Here is a 23,073-nt window from a genome sequence, read left to right on the forward strand (position 1 = left end):
TACATGCCACATGATTCACCCATGTCACCTCATTTTATCCTCAGAATAACTCTTGGGTTTACTTTTATAGTGTAAATGAGAAAACTAACTCAGTGGGTAATTAATTAACAGTTTGACTGGTTCACTCATCTAGTAAATGGCAACAAAAACTGCATCACTGCCATAGCCTTAACAAATATCAATAGAAGCTCTTTGCTAATTATGCCCACTAGAACATTTTCTTACAGTTCACATGGCATTTTGAGGTTAATGTGACCAATACATTAACCTGTCAGAAGTCAATTATTTTTATACTTTTTGTCCTTTTTTAATTTGAATTAAATGGATAATGTTTTACAAAGACCATCATAAGTGGGTATTATTGGTGAGAATGTTTTCCTTCTGCATAGTTCTCAGCCATTTGCTTAAGTGAGCACACTTAGCACCAGCCAGAGAAAAATTACATTAATTAACAATAAGAGTAATGTGCCTTTTTGCCAGGCCCTTAGAAACCAGTAGATCCAAGCCAAACATTGTTTTCACTTTAAGACTTTTGTCATTTTTATTCAAAATGAACCATAATTACCCTTCCTTTTGCAATCACAGACACACAGATGTATGCACACTTATAACCAGACACACACACACTCCCTGACCTGGGAGCAGTGGGATAGGAAAATCCTTTTGATGGACTTTCCAGGTTTGGCTTTGGGTGGCAATGTAGTATAGTGGGTGAATCCATGGCCTAGGTTGGAATACAGACTCTATACTTAGTAACTAAATGACAAGTCACTAAAGGCAGTTCATTCAATCTGATTGAAAATGGGAGTAAAAATAACTATCTCCTAGCTTTTTGTAAAAATAAGGATACGTGCTGTAACGTATGTATATCACTTAGTATAGCTGTTATAGCATTTAGTAAACTTCTGTAAATTGCAGTTGTTACTGTGTGTTAATTGACTTTTGGCCCTTCTCTTTTCCTAGTTGACAAATTATGGAAAAATGTAAACATATTGGATCAGTGATTCTCAAAGGTTAGCATGCATGAAACTGACCTGGAGGACTCACTGAGACAGATTACTGAGCCCCACCCCAGAGGTACTGATTCAGTAGTTCTGGGGTGCAGCAGGAGAAACTGCGTTTCTCCAAGAATTCCCAGGCGCTGCTGCTGCTTGGAGATTGCTTGAGAACCACTGGTTTAGAATTATAAACCTCCATCTCCACCTAGTGGTTGACTTGTGGAATACAACACACCCATTTGTTAAAGTTAAATTTATTGGGATGACAATAGTGAGTAAAATTACATAGGTTTCAAGTGTACATTTCTATAATACATCATCTACATATTACATTGTGTGCTCACCACCCAGAGTCAGTTCTTCCATCACCATATAGTTGATCCCCTTTATCCTCTCCTACCATCCCCCTATCCACCTTACCCTCTGGTAACCACTAAACTGTTGTCTTTTTCTATGAGTTTTTGTTTTTTTATTTGTTTGTCCTGTTCCTTTGTTGCTTGCAGTTTTATATCCCACATATGAGTGAAATCATATAGTTCTCAACTTTTTCTGTCTGATTTATTTCACTTAACATAGTAATCTCAAGATCTCATTTAATCCTCATAACTGCCCTATGAACTAAGTACTATCTTCATTTTACAAATGATAAGACTGAGATGCAAAGAGGTGAAGTAACCAAAACAAATAGTATATGGAGAACTGATCATTAGATCCAAGACTGTCAGATTCCAAAACCATCGCTCTCATTCAGTGTTTTGTCCTGTCTAAAATACATTTTTCGACCATTTCCCCCAGTAATTCCACTACTGAGGAGATAATAAGAAATATGGACAAAGAGACGTAAAGATACTTATCACAACATTATTTATGGTAGTGAAAATTCATAAGAAACTAAATCTATCATTAAAGGGAATGGTGATATAGGTATACTTCAGAATATTTTACAGACAACAAAAATGAAGTTTTAAGTATTTTTAATTTTATGGAAATTGCTTATATAATGTGAAAAGGGAAATGTAGGATAGTTCATTAAAAATTACTTTAAGACCCGTCTAATATACAAATATAAGAGAAAAGGCAAAAATATTAACATTGGATAGTGAGATTATGTGTTACTTTTATCTGTTTCCTTTTACTTTTCAGTATTTGCCAAGTATTCTACAGTGAGTGTATATTTTGTAATTAGAAATACATTAATCATTAATTTTATTTGAATCAATTATTACATTAAAATTTGGGAAATTAGAAATTTCTATTCATTTACAAAATGTATTTAAAGAAAACATGATGTTTATTTAGCATCCACTCTGTGCTCAGCACAGTGCCAGTTGCTTTGAGGGATACATAAGAAGAATAAGAACTGGGCCTCACTTTTCAGGAGTTTTCTTCCTCCTTCTCTAGGCAGAACTAGCACAAGAAAAAATCAGCACAGGATATAAGACAATATGTGATTAAATATAACATGACGTGCTGTGAGCCTTAGGGAAGCTGGGGTAATCTTGGAGAAGTTATTAACGGAATAGGGCCTTCATGGATGGAAGTAGAACTTTCTAGAGCTACTTGAGCAAGGAAAAGAGACGGAAGAAGCATAACATAAATGTAAAACTAGTGACAGGATTGGCCTTCTCCTTTTCTCTTTGGGTTCTTTATCGAATCTTTCGCTTACACGTTTCATTTATACACATCCCCTCAAATGGGTGATATTCATTTCTTTTTCAGTGGTCATGACCTTTCTGTTCTTTCCCTGGTGAGTATGCAGGTGTTCCTTATTTGCAGGAAACAGCCTAGCATCTCGCCACTCCCACTTTGTCCACCGACTGGCTGATTCAACATTACCTGGGAGCGCGTTCATAATATAGAATTGCAGATGCCACTCCAGATCACGGAATCAAAAATTTGCATTTTTACAAGATTCACATGCACACTAAAGGTTCAGAAAAGCTGTCATAATATGCAACACTATCAGAAACAGCCTGAATCCTAAGTTAAGGAGGCAGCTGTCAGTGTGGTTGAATAGCTGAGGGACTGACAAGATCCTCCCCAACCAACATTGTCTACCATTATTCTTCCCTACACATGCCATGGTTAGACTCAGTCTTTAAGGGTGTGGGGGATGATTTGGGAGGACTAGGTAATAGCCAACACTTGAGAAGGAATCATTAACCAGGTCAATCACAAATGCCTGTTTTGTAGAGTGCAGAAAGGAATGAGTCATGGTTATTTGGATACGCTCAGAGGAAATTACTGTCCAAGTTCCGATAAAGCACAGAAATCGAGGGTGCTGGGTCCTTAGGCAGATGAAATGGGCACTATGAGTGAAGAGGACCTTGATTGGGGACATGATGGGACACTGAAGGCAGCTTCATCTATTTCACAATTATGTCTGGGTTGAATTACAGCTCAGCTTCTTCCTTTATTTGAAGAATTCCCCTCTACCAGCACGGAATTTTGTTTGTTACCAGCTGAATCATGTTTCTACATCTTATTGGATATGAGTTCAAAGTGAGAGATGTTACTTCCAATGGTTGATGTTACTGGGTTAGGGGTGAGGCGCAGAGGCGAGGAAGAACAGGTGAGCAAAACCAAAATCTAGATTCCGTTGTGAAATGGTGATTACCTGTTTTCCACCAAGTGCAGTTTTCTTCTGAGTTTTAATTGGGCAGTTGGTCTGAGTCACAATGAAACCTTTGAGGTTTTGTGGAGGAGGGTCAGAGCTGTTGATTTGAAATCCAACATTTCTAGTTCCCTTTTTGGTTTTTAGAAATGAAGTTTGGTTTCCTGAGGGTAAGATGAATCTTCTCTTGGGTCCTTCAGGTCATGACTGAAGGAGACATGAGAAGGTGCAAATATGGAAAAACAAGTAATGAAAGTAACTCAAAGGTCATATCTTGTGAATTTTCTTTGAAGATGTATAAAGTTAAGACTGATGTAACAAAGTAAAACACATTCAGGGAATCCAAACCGCCAGAGGAAGAATCTCCATAACAATGGCTGCTAGGTTGAGTTTTCAGAGGTGGCTGGACCCTATATTTCATCATCCGATTTTGCTTCCTAATTAAAGTGGAAAAGTTCAAGATTTCCCCAGCTCACAGGATCAATGCCCAACTACCATCTAGAGAAATCTATTATAGGCTGTGAGACAGAAAACTTACAAGGCCAATAGGTGTGTGTCAGACTTGCTGGATTATTGTGTGTATTTACCATCTGCAGGTGTTATTTTCTTCTTTCTTTATTTTATCCACGAAACACACTACCAGGATCTGCCTTGCCTTTTAAAAATTATCAGGTGATGGCTACTACATGTAGGAACTCACCACAGAATTGGGACCATGGTGCTGGGCTGGGGGTGCTAAAAACAAGAGGGCATCACCTTTAGAGCCTGCCATCTCTACTGCGTGCACCTTAACTTTATGGCTGACTTTAAAATTTTATCAGTAACTTAACATGGGCGAACACAATGATTACTTTACTGTAAGGAACTCAGGCCTGGTACCCAGATTTGCAGAAAGATACCTGTGCTGATGAGATAAAAGTCATTTTTTACAGGGACATTTTCCCTTTTATCTTCACTCTACATTCTTAAATTTAAGAGATGTTTTTGTTCCACTGTGCTTTTACATTTTACATTACAGAGGCCTCAGATGATAAATTAAGCTGTCGTGACTCATAAATGATGTGTCAACATGTTTGCTAAAATCAATCTATGATCCATACATTTTGATGAAATATTGAAATGAAAGTGTTTTACAATGAAACTATTCATATCTAGATTAAAAAATATTTTGATGAAAAAAGTTGTGAAACATAAAATGTAGTTTTATTTTCATGAGGATAATTCTTAAGAGACAGTTTCATATAATATAAGTTAATGATTTTTCAATGCATAAGTAAAATATAAAACATGGTGGCAGCAGTGGTAGAAGTAAGTAACTAGTGGATTGCTTGGACAATCTACCTCTAAGATCCCTTCGTACCCTGAGACTCTACAATGCAAATGTTGCTGAATATATAAAGCTACAGAGTATGGTGGCTCATTTAGCATCCCAGAAGGTTTTTACCTGTAGGAAAGCACACTGTGGTATTTTTGTGGGAGATTTAAAAGCTGTTCTAAAATCAGTAAGTCAATAAATATTTATTGGGCAGCTACTGTGTGCAAGACACTGTTCCAGAAACTTTAGAAGACTCAAAGGACAAGATTCCTTTCCTCTGGAAGTTTCCAACATTGTATTTTCCCAAATTTCTGAGATCTTCTTATGAAATCTGTTCTAGGAAATTTTCTTCTAAGAAACTCCGTAGAGTTAGAAGGTAACTTTCTAGATATTGTTGAGGATTCTTTCTCTCCAGGAAGGATTATACAGATTGCAGGCCAAAATGCTATTAACAAAAACAAAACAAAATACCTAGATGTATTCTAAGTAAAGCAATATAGAAATGTCTACTTTACAAAACAATTTACACTATTTAATGAAGATATGAAGAGTGTATGTGAATAATTCTACCAGGACAAGAAGAATAAGTCTTTATGTTAATAGTAGCATATACCGGTAGAATCACTATTCAAGTGATTTTATGTACTATTAAAGAAAACTAACCATTGAGTATTTCTCTTATTTGATTAGGATAATGTTTCCTAAATCCTGCAGCTCATCAGTTGGTGATAGGGTTTGGAAGTCTTACTTTTTTAACCTGGATGCTCAGTCGCGGAGTGGCAGTCCTTCTCGCCCTACTTTCCTAAGCCTGGTCCCCAGGCTGTTAGTTCTTACTAGTCTGTCTAACTTCATACTTCTTGAATGTGTTCCTCTGGCTGAGTTGTTCTATGGCCCTGATAAAGGCCATAAGAAAACTGAAAATAACAGTAGGTATTAGTGTCTACTATTTATGAAATATATTCTACAATGATGGCTAGGTAAGGCAAAAAAAAAATGAGGGTAGAATTTAGAGAGTAGATACAAAAAGGGAGAGAGACAAGTAGTCTTAAGATGTGAAAATAACACAGCAGGAAAAAAGATAAATTGAAGGGAAGACAGGAGTCAGAGAAGAAAAGGATTGATTGATAAGTGATACATCAGGAGACATAACGGAAAGGTGGGCAAAGAGAAAGACATAATGGAGAACGGAGAAAGTAGCAGTAATGACTAGTGATGGTTAAATATTTCTTAGTATGTAAGAAGTAATAGAGAGAAAGATGGGGAAGGGAAAAATAGAAAGCTAAGTATAGAACGGTTGAGAGAGAAAGAAAAGAAGGAAGGAAGATAAGAAAGGAAATGATAAAGGTAAAGAAAGAGGTAGTGGAAGAAAAAAATGCCCAAAGAGAATATTAACTAGGAAAAAAAAACTGACAAAGACTAAAAAAATGTACAATCATCAGAATTATACTGACACATTGATCTCCATACATAAAATGGAAAGTTCATCTGCTTTTCTGTCTTGCAAAACCGGAGAATTTTGCAAGTATGGAACTGAGAGAAAAAAAAAGAAGAATAAGCAAGCTAAGGGAAATAACCCAGACAAGTGGCCTCCAAGTTTCAAGGTGGTGGTGGTCATAGCCTTCCTGCCTTTTTTTTTTTTCAGGTCTGTGCTAATAGTGACAGTACTGGATTTAGGAAGTCCCAAAGGCCCAGCACCACCTGGGCCACTACTCCTATTGCTGGAAGGGGGAAAAAATTAAGGATCACCAAGAGGGTCAGATAATCAAGTGTTGGGGGAAAAGTTTGGGAACCACTGTAGAATATTAGTTATAGAATATCAGGTATTTTCCTTCCCCAAAGGATTCTTGGTTGAGAGAATCCTAGGCCTGAAGTAGTAAGCAGTTTTGTACCTGGTCCTGTGGATTGGTCCCTATTTGAAGGGAATCAAATGGAGTGTGTTCATCTGCATTAAGTGGGTCTACATTTATACTCTGAAACTGAGCCCCAGTAGCTAAGCCAGCCAATGAGTTCGGAATTTCAGTCGGCATCATTGGATCTCCATTGAATGGGCCTTGCCTTCCAATGCTAGATGGAGCTCCAGTGCTGGAGGAGAGATACTTTGCTAATTTGGAGCCAAAGCATGGTAACTGTAGGATGCTGGATGGCCTTTCTTGTTGCCTTTCGCCCTCATTTCCTTGCACTTCCCTTTGGAGTCCTTCTGGCTTGGGGCCTTCATCAGGTGTACCAATAACAAGCTGCTCAGGAGTAAGGGCAACAGTCCTTTCATTGAGCTGGCTGCCTTCTAATATTTCATCCAAAACATTGTTTCCGTCTCCTCCAAGGTCACTTTTAAGACAAGGAGTATTTTTTGATTGAAGGGAACTGGTTTCAGAAAAGGCTATAATTCCCCTTTGGTCCAGTTGATTCTTTATAGAACATGGTATGTTCCTTCTCAGAGTGGACACATCATCTCTAAAGGGACTTGGGTTTGGACTTTCTCCAGGCAGCCTATTCTCTGAGCTGTTTCTCTGGCCAGGTAAGGTGCTTGTTGGGGAGATGGTATGTCTTGCATGTTTCGTGTGACTATCTTTTGTATACAGAGGACTGGTGTCTTGGTTCTCCCCTGGGGCAAGACCAAAAGATGGAGTGTGGTCTTGTAGAGCAAGCAGATTGTCCTTTCGCCCTGTGGAGCCACCAGCACAGCAAGGGCCTCTCTGGCTTAGATGAAATAAATGTGCTTCTTTAGGACCTGATGAGTAACTTGGAGGAATTAAGTCCTGAAAAGGCAAATGTTCACCCTCTGGTGAATTTAACCTAGTAATCTGCATGCCATAATTCAAATTCTCACCTTCATGCAATGTTGGATTTTTCTGAAGCCCAGCTGGGGAGTTACTAGAATAGGGCTGGTTCTCTTTCTGGTGTGGTGGACTATCAGGGGCTTCGTGTACGTGTGTTGGCTGATCCCAGAAATTTCTGTTAAAATATGGCCTTCTTTCTTTCTGCCCTTGGGCTTGTAGTCTGGGATCCCAGGAGTTCCAAGAAGGAAACAGAGTGCTTTCTTTTGGTCCAACCGCACTATTAGCATAATAGCCTCTGTTCTCTGCAGGTGGTGGTACAGTGGGAACTGGCAAATTCTCATCTGGGTTCCAGGGGTAGAATTCACCATAAGGAAAATCCTCCCTGGGTTTCGATGGATTATCTAAGGAATATGGAAGGTATTCCTTTGGTTGATATGAGGTATGATGTTCACCTTCATAGTGCCTAACTGTTGGGCCTTCTTTAAAGCTTGACTCCTCCACCCCCCATCTACTTTGTCCTGGGAAAGGTTCATCTCCAGTTGGATCAATTGGGTCCTCTTCATTATAAGGGACTGTCTCTTTTTGGTCTGGATTATTCGTGGGGTACAGCGGATTTTCGGATTGCCCCCTAGTGTTGGGAGAATCATCTCTCTCATCCCATTTATTTCTTCTAAGGTATGGTGAGTTCTCCCTGGGATCATAGGGGTTATAGTCTGGGTAGTACAAACCTCCTCTAGAGCCCTGGGAATGATGAGGTAAGAGTTCCTCCTGCCTCCCAGGATCTTCCTTAAAAGGTGGAACAATTTCTTGGTGGTTCCAAGTATTTCTTCCAGCTGGAAAATGTTCCCTTGCAGGGGAAGGGATTTCCTCAGGGTAGGCAGGCTGATATGTACTGTGCTTTAATTCTGGCAGATTAGTTTCTGATTCATATGGGGTTCTTCTTGGCTCTAAAATAATCCCTTTGGGCAAATTCTGATTTTGGGTTTGTCCATCAGAATTTGGGGCTCTTCTGGAATCTCCTCTTGGGTAATAAGAGTTTTCACGTTGATCAATAGAATTAAAATTTGGGACAAGCATGTTACCCTCAGGATGAGGCAATTTATAGTTTGATTTATTAACTCCATAATCTTGAGAGTTTCTCCAGGGGCCAGTTGGATCCCTTGTAGGAATGACTATTTTTTCTTTTTGACCTAGTGGCTTCTCTCTTGGATTTTGGACGTTTTCATTGCGGCCAACAGTACCATGTTTGGGACCCAAAGGAGCAACACTAGTTCCCACAGGGTGTTTATTTGGCCCCTGAGGCTTTCTTCTGAAATTTGCTGGATTTCCTGCATGACTGGGAGAATTGCCTCTTGCAGTGGAAGCGTAAGGTTTGCGATAAATTGGATTTCCTGGACGAACTGCTTGTTTGCCTTCCCAAGCAAAGGAGTTCCACCGAGGACCCCTTTGGACTTGTTGATTTCGGTAAAAAGGCCCATTCTGTCTGTGCCCCATGGCAGTACTAGTGGGACGCCATTGTCTTCCTGCAGGAAAACTTTGGATGTTAGGATTTGGGTAGTATTCATAAATATTTGGCTGATTTGGTCCCCATGGAATTTGACCTCTTTGTGCCCCCTGGCCTGAAACATTAACTGCAGGGGGTGGAATGGCCCCATTTTGAGTTGTAGGGTTGCTCGCAGTGTTTGGCCCATGGCCACTGTTTCCTGTTGGGCTGGTGTCATTTCCGCCCTGACTTCCTCCTGTATTTGGTGCATTTGGTTGGGTAGAATTAGTCCCAGGAACTGTTGAATTAGATGAGGGTTCAGTGGCTGGACTCTCTGTTTTAGGAGGGTCTTTTTCTTTGGGTTTTTCAAAATCTTGTTCAAACATCTCTTCTGAATAATAAGGAGGACGACCTCCAAATCCATGATATCCAAAATATCCAAAGTAAGGATTCTGTAGAGAAGAAGATGGACATCAGTAATTAGTCTTTGTTTCCCACTGTAGTGTTGTTCAGAATTTTTTAATGTGATAGGGAAATCTTGTCACCTGTGTGCATCTTTTAACACTTTTGGCTATGCTTTTGTTCTTGAAATTTAATTTCTTATGGGTTTCCATGACCCTACTCCCTTCTGGTTCTCTTTTCTGGTACTGGAACTTTCTGACCATTACTTATCAGCTTTCTCTTCCTAGGCCAGGATTCTAAATCTGAAGTGTTCTGTTTTGTTTTGTTTTGTTTTTAGGGTTCCATCCTCCATCCCCCTTGTTCTTCTGTTCTCATCTTACACATCTTCCTTAAACAATCTATTGCAGGACAATTCTTTCAATATGGATGCATGCCAGTGACTCCCAAAGCCATAACTCTGGCCCACGGCATTCTCTCTTGTGGGTGAGACAGCAAGACTGCTTCACTGAAGACCTCATGAGTACCTCCAACTGAATATACTCACACTGGACTCATTTCCTCCCCAAATGTCCTTCTACAATATTCTATATCTAAGCAGCATTTACCACTATCTGCCCAGCTTGCCAAGTTTCTGCTCTCTCCTTTATGTCTGCCAGACAATTAATGACCAAATCCTATGAAATCTAAACTTTCAACTACTTCTTTTGTCCCCTCCTCCTACATCTCCAATATCTCTGAACTATTGCAATAGTTTTCGTACCGGTTACTTTAGATGTAATTTTACTTTCCTCTAATCTTGCCTTTCCATGGCCATCAGAGTAGTGAAGGTTGGGGATGGGTATGTGGGAAAGTTCTGTCATTTTAGTCTTTAAATATTATTTAAAGTTGCCTTTACCTTACAGGATAAATTCTAACCCCTTTGGCTAACATACAACGCAGTACAGCACGGTGATGAAGAGTGGTGCTCTAGACAGATATGGGTTAAAAGCCCAGTTCCACCAGAATTAGTAGTATGACTCTGGGCTCACCTCAGTTTATTCCTTTGAAAAATAGAGATAATAAAATATCTACCTTATAGGTTGTCGTGAGGGTCAAATGAGATAACAGGTAAAGAAGCTCAGTGCCTGGACTTAGTAAGGGCCTAACAAGTGTTATAAACTGAATAATAATAATAATAATAGTAAATAATTTTCAATAATCATGTTGCCCATAACTATTACATCGAGCCTATTTCTCCCCCTGTACTTTTTGCAGTTGTAAATCACAACTATTTGCAGCTCTATTCATGATGATGAAGACACAGAAACAACCTAAATGTCCATTAATAGATGAATGGATAAGGAAAATGTGGTATATACATACAATGGAATATTATTCAGTTTTAAAAATAAATAGAAGGACATTGCAATATGCACCGATATGGATGAACTTTGAGAACATTATGCTAAGTGAAATAAGCCAGTCACAGAAAGACAAATACTGCATGGTTTCACTTATATGAAGTAGCTAAAATAGCTAAATTCACAGAATCAAAAAGTGGAATGGTGATTGCCAGGAGCTCGAGGGATGGGGAAATGGGGAGTTTACTAATCAACAGGCATAAAATTTCAGTTAAGCAAGATGATAAGCTCTAGAGATTTGTACACCATTGTACCTACAGTCCACAAAACTGTATTGCACACTTCAAAATTTGTTAAGAGGGTGGATCTCATGTTAAGAGTTTTTAGTACCATAATAAATAAAATTTAAAAAAATCACAGCTACTACCAGTTGTCTGAGTACTCTGTTCTCTCTATGTTTCAGTGCCTTTGCACATGGCTTCTTCATGTTGAACCTTCCCTTCACCCACACATTGATCCCTCATGATAAACTTTACTCATCCTCAGGACTCAGCTTGAATGCTCCCTTCTTTGTCCTGACTTCCATGGGCAGAGTTAGACTCTACTTCAAGGTATCCACAACAGCATAGACTTCTGCTATAACAACCTATATGATGAGCTATAATGAGCTCTGTCAGTATGTTTGTTAGACATTTGTGTGGCATTTAGGTCAATTAGTTTTCCCTTAAAATAAATCCAATTTAGAGAAAGTATTTTTAATCCCTACTTGTGGATGGAGATGATGAGACAGATGGGGTCTGTCTCCGACATCGAGCAGGAAATCAGGTAGTGTCCTCAAGAGGTGGAATACGGATTTCTTAATGCCTGAGCTAACTGCCTGGGTCATTCTGCTTCACTCTTTCATGTTATATTTGTGAAAATTGGAAGTGCTACTTTTGAGGTTGCATACAATTATCTGACTCATTTTTATTTGGGGTGATTTCACAATGATACTTTTGAATGTACCTTATGCCATTACTAACATAGTAATTTTCAATGTCATTATGTAACTTTCCCCCAGCCCCTGCCCCCCCCAAGAGCTATCAGGTTTCCACATTTCATGGTGAACATATCACATATCTAGGGAAAAAAGAGGAAGTAAACTCCAGGGGTGGGGAGCTTTTTCACAATCACTACAATGACTTTTTTGATGATACGGTGCTAGAATATTTTAACAATATATCTGTGACATGCATTTGGCCTTTCTCCTAGTGTGGGGTAGTAAAGTCATTGCACAGGGTGTCAGAAGATGAGTTCTGTGTCCACTTTATCCACTAACTCAGTGAGTGAAATTGAACAGTGATTTATCTTGTGTGGATTTCAATATATTTGTACACTGAGGGAATTAGATGATTATTTAATTCCCTTCAGGGGATAAAACAGATGGTTGAGGAGATGTCTCTGACATTATGCAGGGATCTAAGATGCTTTTATTTCCTTCTCTGTTTACTAGTTGCTCCATCACTGTCTAGGGTCCGCATCAACCTGGAGCATAGGGTATTAGGTTAGCCTTCTTTGCCGAGGGTTGGGGGAAGAAGGGAGCAAGGGAAATTTTAATACATGTAGAGGAGAAATGATGTATCACATTTATTTTATTTTAGGTTACTGTCTTGATTTGTTGCACTTTTTTTTTCTTATATCACGGGTGCTTGAGCTACAGATTTGTATTTTGGATTGTAACTTTCTTAATAGGTAGGGATCCAAAAAGCAGAGACTAAAGGATTGTAATTCCTAATAGAGGAATGTAGCTTTACTTGCACTTACCCCGCCTTCTTCATTGCTGACTGGTGGACGTCCATAACCCGGTGGTATCCTCTGAAAGGTGAAAAACACAGTGAACACAAGAGAAAACCACTTTCTATAATGCCATTTGTTTGTAAGACTCAAGGTATCTTAATATAGTTCATGTCAATGATTGGCGTCAGCACTGTTAGTTTTTAGCTTCTGAGTCATTAGCTCTCACAATCCAGCTATTAATAATTATGACTAGAATTATAATCCATCAGTGAATGCTGGTAAATACAAAGGCTTAGCTGGATCCTATATCATCTTATTCAAAATATCATCTAGCAATCACCCCACCCCATCACCTTACACACACACACACACACACACACACACACACACACACACACATTTGAGTGCTATTAGGGTGCAAACATCCATATTAGAACATGTAATAATGGAGGTTAAATAATCATGTTAGTTTTAGAATGTCTACTTCTCATTTAGGGTTACAAATTGACATTCCTGGATTATTGCTATAATATTTTTAGTTGACCAAGGTTTATTTTTCTAATCAAATTTGGAAGCAGAGTTTTTACTCAGGGTAGTATTTAGCAAAGCAGTTCAGCTCCCACAGACCTTCAAGAAGTTCTGTGTAGATGAGAGTAATAGCTACTTCAGCATGAGAATCATATTCGTCTGCTTTTTAAATCTTCACCTGGTATTGCCTTAGTTCCCTTAGTACAGTATGGCTGGTAAACAGAACTAACTTTTTTAAGAAAAAAAGAAGTAAGGAACTCTTACTTCTAGAAATGAATTGTTCCTTATTGATAAGTCTTCTTGGTTATAGAATCATAGACAAGAAAAACCAATGCCACTGCTGAATCAAGGGTCATCAAGTATTTTATGGTGTTATTTTTGTTATTTTAATAGCAACTGGCTTTTACATTTCTTTAGTTCAAATAGTTTACTTTGCAATTCATATTTTTAGTGCCTATGATGAATTTTAATATTAACTTTTATTTTAATGATTTTTAAACTTTAAAAGATTCTTGTAAATATTATTTTGTAAGATTTTTCATAATAAAATATCTGTGGTTAGAAATAGTAAGATATAATGGAAAGATCTATGTCTAATCATAGCTTATCTTAAGATTTTCAAGCTATGTTTTGTCCCAATTTCTCCATTACATTAAACGAGAATAATCTTTGTGTTTTCTAATCTTTTAAGGAAGTGGGGATAGTAATGAAGTAGCACAACCCTTTAAAATTAATTTATTACCCAAGTTATAGGTAGCTGTTTGGTGATTTAGGCTGTGTTCATGTCACCAATTTGTCTGAATAAAAAATTCACTTAAATATCCTTTTTTTCTACATGATTACTGATGTGATGATTTTGCTTTATATTTTCTACTGATTGGCATATAGCATTCCATTTAGAATGTATGAACTCATATTAGTTTGAGATATAACATTTTAATGTTATTTTTCACTTCTAGTGTAAAGAAAAAACAACAACTCACATGTGGAACTTGCCATGGTGGCTGTTGATAGGGAAAGAGCCCGTTGCCGAATGGTGGGAATGCCTAGAAAGAAAGAAAGAATCAGAATGACGTGAAAGAGAGTAGAATAAATGAAAAATGAAACAAACCTATTAAATACAATTATTTGAAACTTGGGAGTTTACATCTCCCTTTTCATTAAACTGTGTTTTTTCTGTTTTAAATTTCAGGGCAGAGATAATAATAACAACAATTAGTATTAGTATTGTTGAACACATATCCGAGGTACAGTGCCAACATTTTATATTGGTAAAATCATTTAGTCCTCACGTAATCATAGAAGATATTGCTATTATTGTTCCCATTTCACTTACCATTCTGAGGTTCAGAGATGTTATGGACCGCCCCAAATTGTATAACTGGTAAATGATTAAAGCCAGGGTGAAATCCAGGGTTGTCTTTTTAATAAATTTTGTATTATCTACACCTATAATAGTGTCTGATGATAAAATGCTAATTGATTCAAAGATAGTATTTTCGAAGCTCCTCACTAGGTGAGATCTTAAGAAACCAGTTGTACATCTTGCCTTCAGTAAGGACTACACTTATGCCATCCTGAAGCACTAGAAGCAGTATTACCTTTCAGGGCAATATTTTGGATCATCAAAGCATGGGTCTTGGAATGGACTTAGAGATGATTTCGTTTATTCGTGGAGAGCCTGGAGTCCAGACAGATGAAGTGACTTGCTCAAGATCATACAACTAATAAGGGCTGAGGGAAGAACTTGAATCTCTGTTCCCTGACTCTTCCATTAGAACTCATTTTGCCTCTGTATTTTAAAAGGAGCTTCTTTAAGGCCAGAGTGTTTGGGTAATTTTTAATCAAAGGAAGACTGGAATTGACTCACCAGGCAGTTTTGGATAGGTGGTGACAGCATCACCTTGGAAGAAAGTGTCAAAACTAAAGATCTTATTTCGCACATAGCAGTACCCATATTGAGGAGAACTGGAAGAAGTATGTATGTGGGGGTAGCATGACCCTCCAAAACCCAGAGGCCATATGACTCTGGTTTGGAATTTTGATGGGCAAACCTCACCTGAGGTGGCTGGGCTTCCTCTTCGGGTTGAGTTGGGGCAGGTGGTGGCTGCTTTAAAGGCCGCTTTGGTGGTGGCTTTTTTGGTTGAGGCTGGTTGGGTTTCTGGGTCTCTGGGGTTTGATCAGTCTTGCTCTGACGTTTGGGTGCTGAAGGAGATGAAGGTTTTTGTGGGTGTCCCGTGTTGGGTGGTGGCTGAGGCCACATGGGCATTTGGTACTGTGGGAAGAGCTGAGGGAGTTGCACACGATTTCCATACAAGGGGCCCAGATGTGCCATCTGCAGGGGTAGCAAATAACAGTAAAATCACATGGGAGCTGAGATTCTGGCTCTCCCACTCTTTTGTGTCAGTCTCTAAAACTCAGCCACAGATCTTAAAAATCCTATGAAACTCAACAATGGAAGCTTCAAGGTCTTTAGCTAGCATTCCTTTAAATGTCTTACAGAAATAAACTTCAGTCTTCTAGTAAACCAACCAACCAAACAAAGCAAAAGGCAGAATTGGGTGAGAAAATTCAGTTTAAGAATTTGGCGGATGATTTTCTAAATCTGCAGCCCTGACTCAGGTTAGAAGTATACAAGTCACTTTATAGAGGAGTTGATGTCAAACTCAAACCCCCAGTGACTTGTCACAGGCTAGATAAGGAGGAAAGAAGCAAAAAGAAGATTAAAGCGAGAGTTAAAAGAAAAGGGGAGTGAGAATAAAATTTCTGCATGTGTAAACACCCTTAATGGGGCCTGTGCTTCTTGATTGCAGGTGAATCCTCATTAATTCCATTTTCATTATCAGAAGCTCCACAGTTATTAGGATGGCAAGGAAGTAAAAGTAACTATAATTTGAAAATGCTAATTTATGAATTAACCTCTTACATCAGTTCTCATTGAAACACTCCCTCTCTGGTTTAATACCAGTCTCTAGCTCCCATCTTCATTAGTCTGTCTGTTCCTGTCTGTTGGATGATGTACACATAATACAGTACAAATGTCATGTGGATTGATGGAAGGTAAAATTGCAAATCTTGCATTAAGATTCAGTATTTCATGACAATTAAGTTGGTGAAAATTTCAAATCACAGGCAAAATCAGTAAACCGAGAATGAGAGTTTAAAAGAATTGGGCCAATCAGTAGTTGAAGAAAATTGACAATGATGATAATTTTACGTGAGGGACTTTAAAAGAGAATGACTTGAATGAAAAGAATTAAGAGAAAACTGATGAAGTCCTTGATTCTCCCCAAATTGTTCTCATGATCATGTCACAAAAGTCAAAAATAACATATAGTGTTATTGTATTATAATACAATTTTGTCAGAAAAATTATGCCAAAAGATTCAACTGATATATGATTCATTATTAATTATTTTAAATACATTTTAATAGAAAAGAATAAATTTAATAAAAAGTTAAAAAAAAAAGAGAAAAAGTCCTAAATGAAAGTCTAACTGACCCAGATGCTCTGCTGTGAGTACATTTTGGTCTGATAGATGTTGTCAAAAAGTAAGAAAAGAGATTAATCCTTTTTTATATGTATAATAAAAAAGTTGAACAATAAAAAAATAATTAGCACATAGTGGTAAGTATAACCTAAATTTATTCAAATAAAATTATTTCATAATTTTAGTGTTATCTTTCAAGATAATCCAAATAAAATTGATGTCCCTGCAAGTACTTGCTATGTTATTTTTTGTTCTCATTATGTGTGAATATATCTTGTGTGATCTTTTCCCAGATCCAATTTCTCTTGGATTTAAAGAACTCTTGAAATTAATAAATGATTTTTATTTACATGAAAGAACAATAATAATGAATAAGAAGAAACTTTGGTGTAAGGGGACAAGTGAAATAAATTTTCCCTCTTGAAACTCTTATAATGATTATATTATAATTAAAACATGTGGATAGTTATTGGTGTCTGTATTAGCTAAGACAAACTTTGTAATGCAATTATCTGTATATAAACAAAAAAGTCACCAGAAATAATATAAAGTGGAACTTACATGTGGGGAATTCATAAAGTTGAATTGACTGTACCGCATCATCTGTGAACAAAGGAATCCATTAATGTGGCGCAAAATTAAAAGTTTTCATTCAATCAATCCAAAAATCATAAGAAATAAGTTGAATTTCTGATTTTAATGTACAACAGTCATAATGTCTTATATTAGTTATGCATAAATTTAAAATATGTAATTAAAACGCTTCTATGGCACTTGAATTTTTTACTCAAAATTTTAGAATAATAGAGAATAATAGAGAATAAAAATCTTGTCTACTTCTAAGTTGTTGAATGTTCTACTCTACTGTTTTGGAGTTCAGAATTTGAGAATGTGATAATTCTATGAAAAAACGATTCTCCTTTTTGATGTGTAGTGAATTTGGCTAATGATCCTGGGTATGAGTCATGTAAAAGATATTTATGTGCTTAAATGTCTCCTTTCTAACAATCTTTGGTACAAATGTCTAACTTTGCTAGCTTAAAAACAGCAAAAAAGCTAACATTAACTATACTTTAACACAAATTCACATTTACTTTGAAAAGGAATGTTGACATATTATAGATAGGTAGAACGATGCTGGGGAAATTACTACTTTGCCTTGATTTTAGAGTTTAAGTCTTTTCAAATCTCCCTCCTTCCACCTATTTCATAAGAGATTTTATATATCCAAAAGTTTTCCAGTATTTTCTTTTTTGATGAACTCTGAGGGCAGGGCTCTGGAAAACTCTCACCAGAGACTAAACACACCTACCTCCTCACTTTTACTGCTGAATCCAGGCATTCTGGGCATTTGCATCTGGAAGTGAGAGAATATGGGTGACAAATTCAGAACATCAATTGAAATAAACCCAATTATTGTCTCCAAGCTATGCAACAATAGAATACAAAGGAAAGTCCTAAAATCTTTTTAATACTCACTGGCATAGCAATGGAATTACCAAGCAGACCTAAAAAGATCAGGAGAATCTTCATTTTTCCACTTGGTACCTGGAATAAAAAACTGGATATTATTTTTGGACTGTGAAATAAGTATTCTTGGGGCACTCTGCACTTATCTAGGCATTGGCCCACCTATCTGTCAAGGAGAGACAGAAATAGACCATGATGTGGCCTCTGCTGCCATTTTTATATTATATTAAGAAACTATTAGGTAGTTATTACCTGGTACTGTTGTAAGATGCAAAGGTTCAGATTAAAATGGAAAGATAAAAGTGTGTGTGTGTGTGTGTGTGTGTGTGTGTGTGTGTGTGAGAGAGAGAGAGAGAGAGAGAGAGAGAGAGAGAGAGAGAGAGAATATATTGATGCTTGAGAAAATGGAAGATGGTTTATAGCACTGGAATATAGAAATTATGAGTTTACTCAAAAAATATGAATATTGAAGGCTTTGAGTTTCTAGTTGCTAGGCTGGTTTAAAAAGGCATAGTATGTCTGACTATATTCATTGTTCAGAATAGTCTGAATTTCAGTGAAGGCACAATCCAAAATGAATATTTTGAATTACTATTGAAGATGCTAGAGATAACATTCCATTATATAAAGGCCAATTAAATAAGCTGGAATACTCCAGAATCCCATTCTTTTCTTCTTTCCTCTATTGTTTCTTTGTTATTATTGTTATTATTATTATGTTATCTTTTAAAAAATCACTTCTGCTCAAGGGCTGGTCAGAGAAATAGGAAAACATAGGCAAAACCATGAATTCATCTCTTTGTTAATACTTTCATTAAACATATAGAGGGAAAGATTGAAACTATAGATTTATATATGAAATTTGGAGATTGTGGATTTCATTTATTCCACTCAGTTAGTTATGCTAGGTTTGTATAATTAAGATGTTTATTTACATCTTGAACAAGGTTTATTCTGAAGCATTTCCTTGGGTAATTCCTTAAGAAAACTCTTTTCTCTTTGCATATACAATATGCAAAGGGGAAAATCAAGATTTAATCAGAATGATTTATTTTCATGGCATATCAGATAAAACACAATTCCTAGTATGGTAACCAGCATATAGATACCAGTAGTTTTTCATTCCTTTTGTTCTTTCTTCCTTTCTGAAATGAAATGCATCTAGTAGTGATCTGAGGCAATGCTTATCCTTCTGCTTACTTCCCATAGGAGCAATATAATTAAAGGATATGTCAGCATTTTTCCAAATTGTAGGTGTAATCAATTACCTTTTATATATCAGAGAATTGGGAGAGTGTAATTAAACAAAGGAAACAGTAATATGTAAATGTCTTTCCTCCTAATTAAAGATTTTCAGAATCATAACATTTTAGAGAATTAAAAATAACTGAAATTAGTGCGTGTATTATAGGCTACAACAACACAAAGAAGCTAATAAAGAGAATATTGGTGAATGCTTTTCTTTTCTAAATCTACATTCTAAGATTATGGCCTAAGATTTTGGGGGAACTTTTGGACACTTAAGTTCTCTTTTACTTAATCATCCATTTAATCTCTATATTAGCTCTTACGGAGATTCTTGGTAACATTACATAGTCATATAGGAAGATGTGGTCTTTTCTTTTGCAAATACAAAATGCCAATTATTTTCTCTTTTGTAAAATTTATATGTTATATTGGATGACTTTTAAGATTCCTTCCATATCTAAAAGTTCATGATTAGATGGAAGTCTATGATTATTTCTTTTAAACTGAAAATAACACTCATAATGTTTGCTATGGAGTACAGTGACTGTGTAAGTTCTTACTTCTTCCATTCCAGCTGTGAACTCAGATGCTCTGTTTCTTCTGACATATGTGAATAGTCTTTTATCCCATAAAAGTGTACTTCTGACCACATTTAGTTTGATATGTAATCTGTGTGTATTAGGAAAAATGAATGAAAATACCCACCAAGTTTTCTAGCTTAGGAAAAGAGGCTCCATGCCTGCACTGAAGCAGCAACATTTTTTCACCAAAATTTTCATAAGCCTTTAAGAAAAATATAGATTTGGCATGAGAAGAACCCCAAATAGAGAAAAAAACAAGTAAATGAAATGAATAGTAAACTTTCAGCTCTACAGCAGCACATCATGTTAATTATTTTATCATACCCTTATTAGAGGGTTTTCAAAATCATTGTTAATTTCTTGCTTTAAGGAGAGGTGGAACCTAAATCAGAGAGACAATGACTTGGGCAAGTATTTTGAAATACTTCTAGCAAAATGACAAAACTTGACTGCTCTATGGGGAAATGTACAAGAGTGCTGTATTAAATGAGATCTAAGTAGGTCGAAAGAAAACTTATAAGAAAAGCAAATACACAAAATAAATCAAGGAATTCAAAGTTTTATAAGATCAGTCTGCAAACAATGATTATATAACCAACATCAAATGCAATAAGGAAATCAACCAATATTTATGAATTAAGTTCATATTTTGGCACTATATTATTTATGTTGATAATCTCTATTACTCACCCAATGCGAGTTAGAAGCTCCGATATATAAAAAATTAACTTTTACTTGAACTCTGTTACCCCGTCCTTGAAATATATTCTTAATGGTCTAGAGTGGAAATGACTACAAATTGCTGAAGCCAGGGAGATCTCAAGGAGCAAGACACATTTATTTCTTAATAATAAAACAAAAATTCTTCATGAAGATGTTCTGTACCAAAAAGGCTCAAATAAAAAGGCTCCTCCTTGTCAGAAGAGCTGGGATAGCAAGGTCACATTTAAGCACTGTTGCAGACCTGCATAACCAATCAGCTTTAAGAAAAATGGCTTTGCCATCACAAGAATTTACGGTAAACAAAAAACACATCCAATGTAAAATTTATAATGTGTTATTATAGGAGCTGTCAATTCAAGTCTCTTATTATGTATAATAACAGTCTAGGAAAATGAGCTTTCAGCAGTAAGATTTAGAAGATGCTTTCCTTGGTGGATTTTGGGCTTTTCAAATGTACAAAGATATTTAGAGAACAAAGGTGAATGCTAACTATATGCTATTGCCATAAAATATTGATCATCAAAAGGCAGGCCAATATATGTACTTGATATATTTAGCTAATATATATTTAACATAAAATTAACTGGAACATTATGTACACAGACAACTCATGGCTTGATGTGATTCAAATTACATAAGCCTACCAGGGCACAGTATTCTTTCTGAAGTCAAACATAGTTCGGTCACTGGGGATTCAGAACTTTAGAAAAGCTGGGCAAAATGGCAAATGAACTCTCAGCTATTGAAGACAATCAAACTTCATGAAAATATGAGTCGAGAAATTCTGTGAAGAGGTTATGTTATGATTTTTTTTTGGAAATCTGACTTTCCATAATAAAGATTTCACTTCTAAATAAGTGGGACAATTATACTTTGCATTGACAAAAGAACAAGCTTTGCTATTTTTTGCTGAACTTGGATTCTCCTGTTCTCTTATGGCTCCACAAGAGAAAACATTTGTAGTGGTGATGTTTGCTTATTTTAATGTTGGCATTTAAAAGTTAAAAACGTTTGAATTTGACAACAAAAAGCTGGTTCCAACTTGGTATGATTGTGCATATCAGTTCATCCAGTGATTTCACAGGCTGCTGTTCTTCCAAGGCCTGAGAGGTGCCATGTCCTTCCTCTTGGGCTAAATAACGTTACATTTCTTAGTGTCTCTCCCACCCTGAATGTAGTACCACAAAAAATCAAATCGTTCCAGAATACTTGACTTTAAACTCTGACTATCTTTTAAATCTCTATGTATGCAAGATGTGCAAAGGTATGTCGGCTCCATGTGTCTGGCTGTCTTTGTCTGATTTTGTAGAAACTGAGTAGGAATTGTAATACTGTACGTACTGTGTGTACATTTGAATTTGCAAGGGATAAGACACCTTGGGGACAGTGTATTCATGGAAGTGAAATCAGAATTTTGATGATGGATGACTCTGGCCTCTGCCTGTGCCTTTCATGTTGAGGTTGGAGTTTCGATTTTGGCCTTAGCCATGAAGGTTATTGGGCATTGCCACTAAACCTCACTTTTGATCACCTTTTCAATTTACCCTGTTCCTTATGCCACAAGGGTGCTTAGTGGTGATGAAATAATCCATGTTTCAAAAATCCAGGTAAGCTATTGAATGGGTGAACTCTTAGTAATGGTGGCTCAGATTGAGAAAACAACCAAATCTCTTTTTTTTCTTTAAAAACTCTAAAAAGGCACTTAATTTGATATAATATTTGAAATTAGTTCTTTGTGTTCCCCCCCCTTAGTTCTATCATATCTGTTTATTTTATAAATTCTTTTTCCCTCCAAACAATTATAATTTTTTGTGAACATTTTTATGATTTGGCTTTTAAAAAATTTTCTGTGTCTTTGTTTTTACATTTTTCTCTCTATATTCCCCCTTCTTGTCCATAAAACAAGGCTTCTTAAACAGGATCTATAAACCCATAAAATTGTATATAACAATTTGTGTATGCATGCGTAAATACTCTTCCTCCCCTCCCCCCAGTAAAGAACCCATATTTTCCAAGGGTCTGTGACCTCCCCACTTTTCTTTTCCTCCAGTTATCAAGATCCTCTCATTGCCCTAGATTTCAAGCTTCTGGGAGCAGAAAAGTCTTCTGATTATTTATTCTAGATATGGTGGAAAGAGCCAGGCTTGGCATTGCCAGACCTGAGTTTAAACACTCCATGAATTATCCAACTATTCAATTTCCTGTTTAGTAAGTTTCTTTAAGAAGTAAATGAAATAATGTATATAATTTTTATAATGTATATAAAGTGTCTGGTACCTAGAAAGAACTGAGTGATAATCAGTAACCAACTGACCAATACATGAGGT

General features: G+C 36.6%; 1 protein-coding gene across 1 annotated transcript; it reads right to left on the reverse strand.

Moving 5' to 3' along the window:
- Positions 1 to 6,613: 6,613 nt before the first annotated feature.
- Positions 6,614 to 9,752, reverse strand: ENAM (enamelin). Its single transcript, XM_019757081.2, has one exon. It carries the CDS (start codon positions 9,571 to 9,573, stop codon positions 6,787 to 6,789), a length of 2,787 nt encoding a protein of 928 aa, XP_019612640.2. The 5' UTR covers positions 9,574 to 9,752; the 3' UTR covers positions 6,614 to 6,786.
- Positions 9,753 to 23,073: the final 13,321 nt, after the last annotated feature.

Source organism: Rhinolophus sinicus, linkage group LG02 (genome assembly GCF_036562045.2).
Source record: "Rhinolophus sinicus isolate RSC01 linkage group LG02, ASM3656204v1, whole genome shotgun sequence".
NCBI lineage: Eukaryota > Metazoa > Chordata > Mammalia > Chiroptera > Rhinolophidae > Rhinolophus > Rhinolophus sinicus.

Coding starts and splice junctions, on each gene's coding strand:
- ENAM (XM_019757081.2), bottom strand. CDS start 9,573: ATGTTTGAACAAGATTTTGAAAAACCCAAAGAAAAAGACCCTCCTAAA.